Source organism: Mus musculus, chromosome 1, assembly GCF_000001635.26.
Source record: "Mus musculus strain C57BL/6J chromosome 1, GRCm38.p6 C57BL/6J".
In the NCBI taxonomy this organism is placed as follows: Eukaryota; Metazoa; Chordata; class Mammalia; order Rodentia; family Muridae; genus Mus; species Mus musculus.
The window spans coordinates 172,125,763-172,136,703 of record NC_000067.6 but is presented as its reverse complement, the minus strand read 5'-3'; the positions used below and the strand labels follow the sequence as shown (position 1 = coordinate 172,136,703).

General features: G+C 46.5%; 1 protein-coding gene across 4 annotated transcripts; it reads right to left on the bottom strand.

The window, feature by feature from the left end:
• Positions 1-206: 206 nt before the first annotated feature.
• On the bottom strand, positions 207-9,949 carry Pex19 (peroxisomal biogenesis factor 19). Of its 4 annotated transcripts, none has more exons than NM_023041.3 (8): positions 9,856-9,949; positions 7,964-8,073; positions 7,384-7,549; positions 6,717-6,802; positions 5,931-6,092; positions 3,398-3,574; positions 2,660-2,704; positions 207-2,497 (listed from the first exon to the last, which is right to left on the bottom strand). In NM_023041.3, exons 1-8 carry the CDS (start codon positions 9,923-9,925, stop codon positions 2,414-2,416), a joined length of 900 nt encoding a protein of 299 aa, NP_075528.3. In that variant the 5' UTR covers positions 9,926-9,949; the 3' UTR covers positions 207-2,413. The 4 variants fall into 4 exon arrangements, with proteins under 4 accessions (NP_075528.3, NP_001343442.1, NP_001343443.1 ...); NM_001356513.1 differs by having other exon boundaries at positions 207-2,445; NM_001356514.1 differs by lacking the exon at positions 2,660-2,704.
• Positions 9,950-10,941: the final 992 nt, after the last annotated feature.

Genomic DNA, 10,941 nt, shown 5'->3' with positions numbered 1-10,941 from the left:
TGTTTGTTTTTTTTTTTTGCTAAAGACCATGTTCTCCACAGGTAACACACAGGAGAGGACTTCAAGGGCCTAAGTACACATTTGCCTAGGCCCTGTGTAGAGACTAAGGAAAACCCAGAGCGGCATTATCCCATGAAGGTGTTTGGTTTTAACCACTGTATCAACTTGTGACATTAGGAATCAGAAATATACTGTCTAAAAACTTTAGTATTTGATATAGCTGTGAAATTTAATTATGTGATCAGTGGGCTTAACCTGTAACAGAGTCTAGACAGTTTAGGTGTTTTCAAATTTGTATACAAGTTGTATATAGTCTCAATTACATATCTGTCACGGGCAACAGATCCACATACTGATGCAGAGGGACTAAACTCTGGTCCTTTACCACACATACCTTGAGGAGGACTGCCCTAGGGTACCAGGTTTTATTCAGCTCTAAGTCCCAGAGTAATTCAAATGGTATTTAGGAAAAAAGTCCAACCCAAGGTCAACTTGCTCATGTTCAACCAAATTAAAATGAAAAAAAAAAAAAAAAAAAAAGTCTTGAAAATAAAACCATGGTGGACCACAGCATCACCAGCAGAAATGAGAATAAAGTTTGGCCAGCATGGCAATGAGAACAGTTCCAAGGGCCGATCATTCCTGTTCCTGTCTCCTCACCTGTCCTTGTCAAGCTTTTGTCAGGAGCATCAATAAAATATTGGCAATTCAGACCCCACTCATCACCACAGATCAGCTGGTACATTCATTTTCCCTTCCTCAGCGCATGGAGGAGTCTCAAATTCAGACCCCGAGTCTTCCGTTTGATAAGCTGTGCTGGCTGGGAAGTTCCCAGACCGAGGCCGCAAGCACATTTCCATAGAATATGTTGCATCCTTAAATGTGGTTTTAGCCCAGGGGAAATGATGTTACGAACTCGAAGTGACTCAAATGATAAATGTGAATTTCTTCTTGCCAAAGTTATTTTCCAGCAGGTGGGGTGGGGTGGGGTGGGAGGGTGGATATGATCAGGATACATTGTATACATGTATAAAATTCCAAAGAATAAATAAAAAATATATTTTTAAAACGTTATTTTCCAAGTGAACTAGCTAGGTGGCCTAAAAGAATATCCATAAAATATATGGCAACCATGGTGCTTAGAACCACTGTGAAAAAGCAGGTTGATTCAAAGTTAGATAATTTAGAAAACATGTTGATAATATATCAATCACTAACATCAGCTATATCGTAAAACGTTAAGACTGAAATAAGTGCCAAGGAGACGAAGACAGTATTCTTTTGCTGAGCTGGAGGGCTGGGCCATGGTAGAGCCTAACAACACTATACAGAACTATCCATCTCCTAACACATCTCACTCTGCAGTTTATAGAAACTAGGGAAGATTAGAAATAGACCTGGATGAAAAATAACCCACACACTTGCTCAGAATATTTATTAGATACTACCCCATAGGGCTTGCAGGGAAAAAATATTCTGGCTACACCCCTTTCCCAAGCACCTTCCTGAACCAAGGATTCCAGGGAATCTGATGTCCTATATATAAGCTAAAACCTATCTGGGTAGAATGGCCATTCATGTACCAGATCTGACACTGCAAGTATGTGTTGGCCAGGGAGGAAGGCAAGGGTCTAGGGAGAATGGTCCAGGTACTAGATGAAAGGAAACAAGATTGGCCTTCATCCATCACAGCACTGGTTAAAAGGGCAGAATAAATAAGACTCTAAACAGAGAGGACGTAAGGACAGTCAGGGAGCAAAGGAAGGCCAAGAGTTGGCTCCCCCTAAATCCCAGAGCTGTAGAAAGAACCAGGGCAGCAACATGAGTTCTCAGGAGGAAAGGGGGATTGGGGCTCAGCACCTAGGGACAGGAAAAGCCCAAGGCTTTGCTTCCAACCCGACCATGGCTAAGTGCAAAATTCCTTTCCCTTAAGAGAATTCCAAAGGAAGGCAAGGATATGCGGTGACCAGCCTCCAGCCCCAGCTCAGGCTACATTTCTCCTCTTCCCAGAGGCCCTGCCTAACAGGAGCACAGAGTCAGGACTCAGCTCCTCCTCCCCAGACACAGAGAGGGAGGAGAAACAAGGCGCGACGTCCCTGGGAATCAAGGGGAACATGAGTACTGCCATGTGTAACATTATTTGGGGAGTGGGAAGAAGTGAAATGCCCCACAAGGGATGCCTTCCTTCACCTGGCAGATAATTGGCCTGTTTCTAACAGCAGAAACCCTGATGGAGTAGGACTCATAGAAAAGGCCTACAGATCAGCTGGTATGGCACAGTCTTGAATGGGATGGAGAGTGTGGGTGGGGCAGCCAGCTCCCACAGATGATACTCCTGCCTCAGTTCCCAGTGACTCTGTTGACTCCAGATGTTCCCCACGGCTGGGGCTCAGGGAGGAAACTGTGCTGTGTTTCACATGATCAGACACTGTTCGCCATTAGCACCTGGGGGGCCCGACAGATTGAGAGCATCCAGGTCAAAGTTGAGGCCAGGAGGCTGGAGAAGAGACAAAGGGACTGAGACAATCACTCATATTTCAAGTCAGAGCTTCTGAAGGTCTGTCCCTAGCAGCCACAGTGATCACCCTATATGGATTACCTAAGGATTACTGGCGTCTGCAAACTGAAAACTGGGTTAAAATACAGAAGACAAACTCACCATCTCCCCAGCCAGCTCTTTTGGAGGATGGCCCAAGGCCTGTAACTAGAAAACGGAAAGAATAAGAGATTAAAAAAAAAAAAAAGGAAAAGTCCCAGAAAACACAAAAGCAACAAAAAAAATCAGGCTAGCAATCTGATTCCTGCTGGCCACGGTATGCAGTCTTTGTAGTGACATTTTTGAGAATTCTGGAATTTTTGTTTAAAAAAACTCAGAAAGATTGTAGGAATGTGCTTTCGCTTTAATCCCAGGAGTGGGAACGTGGGCTGCTTCAGACTGACTGCAGCAGCTGACCACAGTCTGCCGCATGTTCTAGCAGAGGCGTGGCTTTGCCAGCTGCAGATTGTGTCTGTGACTGTGTGAGGTTTAGAATTCCAGGAACTTTCCTGAGGGTACATAACTCAAGGGCCCCAAGGGGAGTGAGGGGTTGTTGGCCGTTTAGGGATGTTGGTTGCTGTTTGTTAGCAGCCACGATCAAAGAAGACACATAGAAAAGAAACTAGATTCAGGGGTTTCTTTCCCCTCTCTCCTTGTTTCCCTCCTATCTAGTGTTAGTGGGTGAATCCAGGGGTTGGGGGGTGTGAAGGATGGAAAAAAGAAGAGAACCCACAAAGTAGCAAAGACCAGTTACAAGTCTTCTTGTACTCTGTCCTCCACTCAGGTTAGGCGCAGCAGCCTGTGCAGACATCTCCCTGAGGAGTGCACCAGGGAAGGCAGTGTGAGGAGAGAAAGCCTTACCTGCTGCATGAGATCTAGCATGGCCTCAAAGCGAGCCCTCTGAGTAGCCTCGCTGTCTGTGGGCGTCTCGGCCTCAAACTGCTCACAGATTTTGACCATGACGCTGTGCTGCTGCTGGTACTTCTCAAACTGCTCGGGAGGAGTGGAGTCCTGGTGACTCTGGAGCCATTCTGGATACTAAAGAGAGGAGATGGGCGGGAGAGAGTGACGCAAAGCAGGAGGGAAGGGACCAAGAAGAAAACAAGGCTACATGAGCAAGCCCGACATGAAGAGCACAGAGCACTGTTGACTCCGACAGGTCATCAGGATACACTGGGGTACGCGGTAACTGCGGATTAGTAAACTAAAGCAAGAGTGTAAAGGGCTGTTCTAGTTTCATTCCTGATGCTATGATAAAACATCAAAAACAACTTGCGAGACCAAAGGGTTTATTTCATCTGACATTCCAGGTAACAGTCCATCACTGAGGGCAGTTGATTTTTTTTTTTTTTTTTTTTTTTTTTTTTTTTGGGTTTTCGAGACAGGGTTTCTCTGTGTAGCCCTGGCTGTCCTGGAACTCACTCTGTAGACCAGGCTGGCCTTGAACTCAGAAATCCGCCTGCCTCTGCCTCCCAAGTGCTAGGATTAAAGGCGTGCGCCACCAGCCCGGCTTGATTTTTAGCTTTCTTATATAGCCTAGGGTCATCTGCCTAGGGTTGGTGCCACCCACGGTGGGCTATGCCCTCCCACACCAACCATCAATCAAGATAATTCCTCACACACATGGCCATGGTCCAATCTAATCTGGGCAATTCCCCAACTGAGGTTCCCTCGACTCTGGGCTTTGTAAAGTTGACAGCTGCAGCTAACTAGGACAAGGGTCACATATGGTTTCTGTTGAAACACTGTAGGTCTGTTGTTGTAGTTAAGATTTATTTACTGTATTCATTAGTGTTTTGCCCGCATGTATGTATTTGTACCATGTGCACAGCTGGTGTACTTGGAGAGAGTGTCAGATTCCCTAGAACGGGAGCTGTGGATGGCTATAAGCCACTGTGTTGAGCCTGGGAAGTGAGTCTAGGTGACCCTCGGCAAGAACAGCAAGTGCTCTTTAACAAGCCCCCTCTGTTGTCATTATTTGTAATTTTGAAAAAACTCTATTTATTTGTACAAATGTTTGTCTGTACGTATGTCTGTGTGCCACGTGTGTCTCAGGTGCTCTCAGAAGATGGAAGAAGGCTTCAAATCTTCTGGAACTGGGGCCATGGACCACTGTGAGCTCCTATGTGGGTGCTTGGAATTGAACCTAGGTCCTCTGGAAGAGCAGCCAGTGTTCTTAACTGCTGAATTATCTCTTCCCTAGCCCTGGTGTTTTTAAACCTAAAAATATAAAACCGAGGAGGGCTGGAGAGATGGCTTGAGTGGTCAAGAGTGCATACTGCTCTTGCGGAGGACCCGAATTAGTTCAAGTTCCATTCCCAACACCCTTATCAGGTGGCTCACTGGCAGCTGTAACTCCAGCTCAAACGTGGTTTGATGTCTGTGGCCTCCATAGGCACCTTAACTCGTGTGCGTGTTTGTGTGTGTACACCTAATTTAAAAATAGTAATAAAAATAAATCTTTTAAAAACAAAGTAAAGGGCTGGTGAGATGGCTCAGTGGGTGGGAGCACCCGACTGCTCTTCCGAAGGTCTGAAGTTCGGATCCCAGCAACCACATGGTGGCTCACAACCATCTGTAATGAGATCTGATGCCCTCTTCTGGTGCATCTGAAGACAGCTACAGTGTACTTACATATAATAAATAAATAAATAAATAAATAAATAAATCTTTAAAAAAAAAAAAAAAACAAAGTAAAAACTACTCTTAGCTTGAGAGTCAGACTGAGGCTGCACAAACACTGGGCTGCAGACTCCTGGTCTTGCTCTTCAGTCACATGTTGCCCGTGAGGCTGAAGAACTTGTATTTCTCAACTTCATTTCTCTGGTCAAGCTATAGCTCTTTTAAGCATGAACCACCGCTTAAAGCACTCTCCAACGGTTCATAACACCACCACAAAATCCTGTGAGTCCCTACTGGAGAAATTAGTAAAGTTAAGAATATAAGAAGGAGGGCTAGAGAGATGGCTCAGCGGTTAAGAACACTGACTTTTCTTCCAGAGTTCAAATCCCAGCAACCACATGATGGCTCACAACCATCTGTAATGAGATCAGATGCCCTCTTCTGGTGTGTCTGAAGACAGCTACAGTGTACTTACATATAATAAATATATAAAGCTTAAAAATATATAAGAAAGAATGAATCAGTCAAACTCAAAGTCTTGAACTAATTTATAGAAAACTAGAGTGCAAATTTCCCCTTTTAGCTCAAACATTCCCAGCGTGGACAGATGGTCAGCTTAATACTCTCAATAACAACTGTGACAAACAAGGCGTTTTAAAAAACCGTACTTGTCCATTCAAATTACCCCTTTACTATGCATCGTCTCAGCAAAGTGGCCCACGAGCTGATACACTGAAGTGAGGATTCAAGCCAGCAATGGAAACTCACGAACCTTTTCTGTGATCTCCTTCAGGGATGGGTACAGCACATCCTTAGACAGGAGGTTCTGCATGATGCTCTGCATGATGGGGAGAATGCTCGCTTCCCCATCCCCCTCATCCATGCCCAGCCCTTCCATGGCTTTCATCAGCTCCTCTTCAGACATGCCCGAGTTCTAGACAAGAGAAAGAGAGGTGAACAGGCACCCTGCCTCCCTGAATGCTTACCACTTTTTCCGGTGGAAAGAACTATCTAAATTTGCCTGTAACAAAAACCAAAGGGGGCCAGATTTGGGAGAGATATCAGAAAGCTTTTTGTTGTTGTTGTTGTTGTTTTCAAGACAGGGTTTCTCTGTGTAGCCCTGGCTGTCCTGGACCTCACTCTGTAGACCAGGCTGGCCTTGAACCCAGAAATCTGCCTGCCTCTGCCTCCCAAGTGCTGGGATTAAAGGCGTGCGCCACCGCCACCACCACCACCACCCCCCGGCAGAGCTTTTTTAAAAACTTTAAAAAGTAAACTTTTTAAAGTTTTATCTTATTTATGTTTTTTTTTTCTTTTTTGACTGTGTGTAAATTTGTCAGAAAATGTGTGAAAATGTCAGAAGCCCTGGAACTGGAGTGATAAGACAGGCGTGAGCTGCCATGTGGGTGCTGGGAATTGAACCCTAGTCCTCTGGAAGATCAGCCAGTGTTCTTAACTGCTGAGCCATGGCTCCAGGCCCCCTCCCCACCCAGCATCTGTTTTGTGAGACTGCTTAGGAAGCACTGAGAGCGGCCTCCCCTCACTCCTTCCCCCTTACCTGCAGCTCAGTGGCGTTTTTGGCCAGGCCACTTAACGTCTCCTTTAGGCAAGAAGTAAACTCTTGCTGAGAACTTGCATCGCTGCCTGGGAGACAAAAGACCCAGGGTTAGCTAGGATCCTCACTGTCAGCTTGTCTACACCCATCTAGTTACCAGCCTGGATGGAGAGCATTTACTAGCAAGCTACTACCACTTCCAAATCTTAGTTGTTCTGTAGTTACCTTCACGGGCATGCCATGAATCTATATTGGTACTGTGTTAGCTGTTCTCCACAGTAACACTCCTTTAAAAGGGTTGCTTTGGGAGAATCGTATTGATTTGTGAGGATTTGTGAGGTACGGTCTCACTCTGTAGTTCCAGCTGTTGTAAAACTCACCATGCAGATCATGTTGGCCTCAAACTCATAGAGATTCGTCTACCTCTGCTTCTGATGTGCTGGGATTGAATAAGCCACTACACCTGGCTGGAATAATCTTTTTTCATTACTTTCCAAAATATCTTACCTTTTTCCTTTTAGTAAGCTAGATTCCCACAGCTCTTTCTCTTGCCTTACACCCCCCCACCCCCAGCCATGGCTGTGACATCATGATGGTCATCAATTTTACAATCCTGGTACTCTCAATCAGTTAAGAGGCCTGTCCAGTATTATGTTTGGGGTTTCCTCACCCACTCTCCCAGCTGCCTCTGAGAGCTTCTGGAACTGCTCCACCAGATGGGGCTCTTCCTCAGCCAGCTCCTTCATTGCCTTCTCAAACTCCGCAGTAGCTTGGGAAGCCAGCTCACTGTCAAACAGTTCCTGGAAAAATTTCTCTTGGGAGGCGAAGAGAGCATCCTGCAAGGGTGGGGTGGGGTGGGGAGGGAGACAACATTTGCCTCCTATAGCATCACCCTGGGGCTAGCCGCTTAAACGAGCTCATATTGGGAAATGAAACATCTCCCCTCCCACGAGCACCTCCACTGAACATTCCATCTACCTCTTCTCCGGAGGGCAGCAAAGACTGGCCACTGAAGGTCTAATATGAGGTAGCATACAAAGCCAACCACTTAAAACCGCTCTTTCCTCTTTCCTCGTTAGCCCTCCGTAAAACCACAGGTCCTCGTTTCATAGGAACTGAGGCCTGGAAGAACACTCAGCAGTGTGAGGCAAAGGCACCCTCTCAGCCACCCCTCTGGCCCAGAGGGCCCCCCATCCCTGCTCTGAGCTGCATGGCCATCCTCCCTCTCCCTTAAGTGGGGGAATTGATACTTTGGCAGTATCTCCTGGCGCTCTCTTCTGGGGTCCTGAAGCGTCGGGAGCCGAGATGGTCGGAGCATGTTCTGGGGAGGGTTTGGCTTTGTCGAAATCATCAAGAGCACCTTCGGAGACAAGAGAAATCATCAAGAGCACCTTCGGAGACAAGAGACGGACGTGGTGGCGATGTTGAGGGTGGAAAGGGCTAGACAGCCGTGTGATTTGAAACAAACTCTTAGGAAAATAATGATACAAAGTGCTGGCTTTCCTGGACTTCTCTCTCTTTTTCTGGTGTCTCTTCTGCCTGGACTACTGGCCAATAGGCTTCCCACCTTCCTTGAGAACCATCTAGTTTGTTGTGACCAGTTGGGAAGGAAACCCTTTTACACAGAACCAGTGTTCATCTCAGAATTAGGAGGAGAGAATTAAATAAAAGCTGTGCAAAGAAATCTCTATATGCACACTATAAAATTCCCTTAAAAAAAAAAAAAAACCCTGCTGGGTCGTGGTGGCGCACGCCTTTAATCCCAGCACTCAGGAGGCAGAGGCAGGCAGATTTCTGAGTTCGAGGCCAGCCTGGTCTACAGAGTGAGTTCCAGGACAGCCAAGGCTACACAGAGAAACCCTGCCTTGAAAAACCAAACCAACCAACCAAACAAACAAAAACCTACACATTTCATCTAACATGAAGAAGAGGGGAGAGAGAGCCTTATTTCTTGGAATTCACTCTGAGGCCTTAGCTAATATCGTCTGTTGAGGAAGCACAGAATATACCACCCGGCTTTCCACCGTTCTGACTACTAGGATACATTCGACAAGAAGGTATTAACTCTTAAATAATGCTCCAATTTAGATCGCCCTTAACAGGCACCTATAGCCTCCTTGGCCTCATATGCAGTAAGCCTGGGCCAGGCCAGTCACTGGGCACTCCTCACTTCATCTGTTCATTTTCTACCTGCTTATATCGCTGTGACTGAGCAAGAGATAAAAGGTTCACCTCTGCCCTGAAAAGCCTGTGTTGTCACCATCACTCTGCCTGCCAGGACTAGGGAAAGGGCACTGGCCTCACTGGCGCAGGAAACGGGAGTGGAGTGCAAGGCCAAGAAAGAGATGAAGGTCCACCATCTTTTCAGGAAGAGGAGACCTTTTCCCCTGGGGCTGGCTCACTTTGTTTTCTCCAAAGGATAAATAAGGGATGTCAGGCATTGTGGTGCCATGCGAGAATGCGGAGGAAGGGACTGGAAAAATCACAAGTTCAGGGCCACTCTACAGTACTCAATGAGTGTGAGGTCAGCCTAAAACTACACGAGACAGTCTCTCAACATCACACTAATTTTAAAAGGAGACTTCTTTGACTACTCGCACGAAAGAACTAAGGGTCTGGTAAAAGAATGAGGAAAGACTGTGCGGTAAAAAGGCGTTTCGGGTTAAGAAAGATACTATCATGGACATATGGACCTTTGGAGCTTAAAGATTATTTTGTTCTGTGAATCCTGCTACTGAAAGGAGAGGCGATTTTAATAATTTACAGAAGGCGATCCTGGTGGGTCCAGCCTGTGATCTCTGTACTCCCAGTGGCGGAGGCTGAAAGACTGCCGCGAGTTCCAGATCAGCCTGGGATACCGAGTGAGAGAGCCTTGCCTCAACAACAATCCGACAATCGAAAGCAAGAGAAGTTTGTAAGGGGCTCGTGAAACAGCTCTTTACGGTTAGTGTTCCCCTTCGCAGGGAGATGTGCGGTTTGGACACAGCCAGCTAATAAAGAGGGCCGGGGTCGAACTCAGACCACCTCCCCCGCTGACCACTGAAGAGATTCTCCCGCCCCGCTCAGAAACCTCAAGTTCCTCTAACCCCCACGATGGATCCTCTCCCCGATACTTCTGGTCTTTCCCATCGTGCACTCTTACTTTCCAGAAGCTCCTCCAGTTCCCGGTCGTCTTCGACCCCAACACCGCAACCTTCCTCAGCAGCCGCCATCTTACTGCCTCCGACTTGCCGTAGGAGGTGGAACCACTGGCGCCACCACATGCCCCGCCCCAACCCCGCCCCCATGACTTGAGCAGCCAATAATATCGTTCTACCGTGCAGGACCGCCATTTTTAAAGGGACAGGAGACTGGGTTTGTTTTTGTTTTTGTTTTTTTTCTTGGGTTGGGCCTCAAACCTAGGTTCTTGCACGTATTAAGCAAGCACTCGGCTACTGGAGCTACAGAGCCACAGCGGTTTGCCTTGAACTAGATAGATTGCTCAAGCTGGTCCAGAAATCGGGGTCTCCCTTCCCCGTCTCCACTTCCAAACTACTTGACCCATGAGGCCCAGCTGTATTGTGGGGGCGGGTCAGAAGGGGTGGGAGGGTTTATTGCGTTTTGCTTGCCCCATCTTTAACCTGGAATCTTTAATCTGGGTTTTGTTTTCAGGCAGGGTTTTCTAATCCTACTGTCTCCACCTCCCAAGGACAGAGATTACAGCACAGGGCTCAGCTAAAATACGAAGCTATTAAACGAGCAATTTTTCGCTTGAGACAGGATTGCCAAATTGAAGCAACCTTGGTTTCATCCTCAAAGCACACGTGGTAGGAGAGATGTCTATCATGTGCTGGCTCTGACCTCCGAATATGCTCCTTGACATATACACAAAACAGATAAACAAAGATCATCCAATTTATTTTTAGCGTATAATGAGCATCTACTGTTGTATACAATCGTGCTGAGCACAGTGAAATCTACAAGTGGATCAGGGATGGTCCTACCTGTAGAGGTTGACTGGAGATAGAATTGGAAACACAGATGTTACTTAAGCAGATTAAAAAACAAGCATTCTTTCTTTGAATCATTTCTTTCAGTTTTCTTTGTGTGTTGGGGGGATTGTCTTGTTTTTGTTTTATCGAGAATGTTCTGTATGTAGCCTTGGCTTTCCTGGAACTCTGTAGACCAGGCTGGCCTTGAACGAAAAAAATACTCTTGACTCTGCCTCGAGGGTGGTGGCATTAAATGC

What these genes read in the sequence shown, in the direction of transcription:
- Pex19 (NM_023041.3), bottom strand. Translation starts at nt 9,925, where the DNA reads ATGGCGGCTGCTGAGGAAGGTTGCGGTGTTGGGGTCGAAGACGACCGG. An exon ending in CGCCAGGAGATACTGCCAAA is followed by an intron (nt 7,550 to 7,963) that starts GTATCAATTCCC and finishes CCACCCTTGCAG; the next exon opens with GATGCTCTCTTCGCCTCCCA. An exon ending in TGAAGGAGATCACAGAAAAG is followed by an intron (nt 3,575 to 5,930) that starts GTTCGTGAGTTT and finishes TCCTCTCTTTAG; the next exon opens with TATCCAGAATGGCTCCAGAG.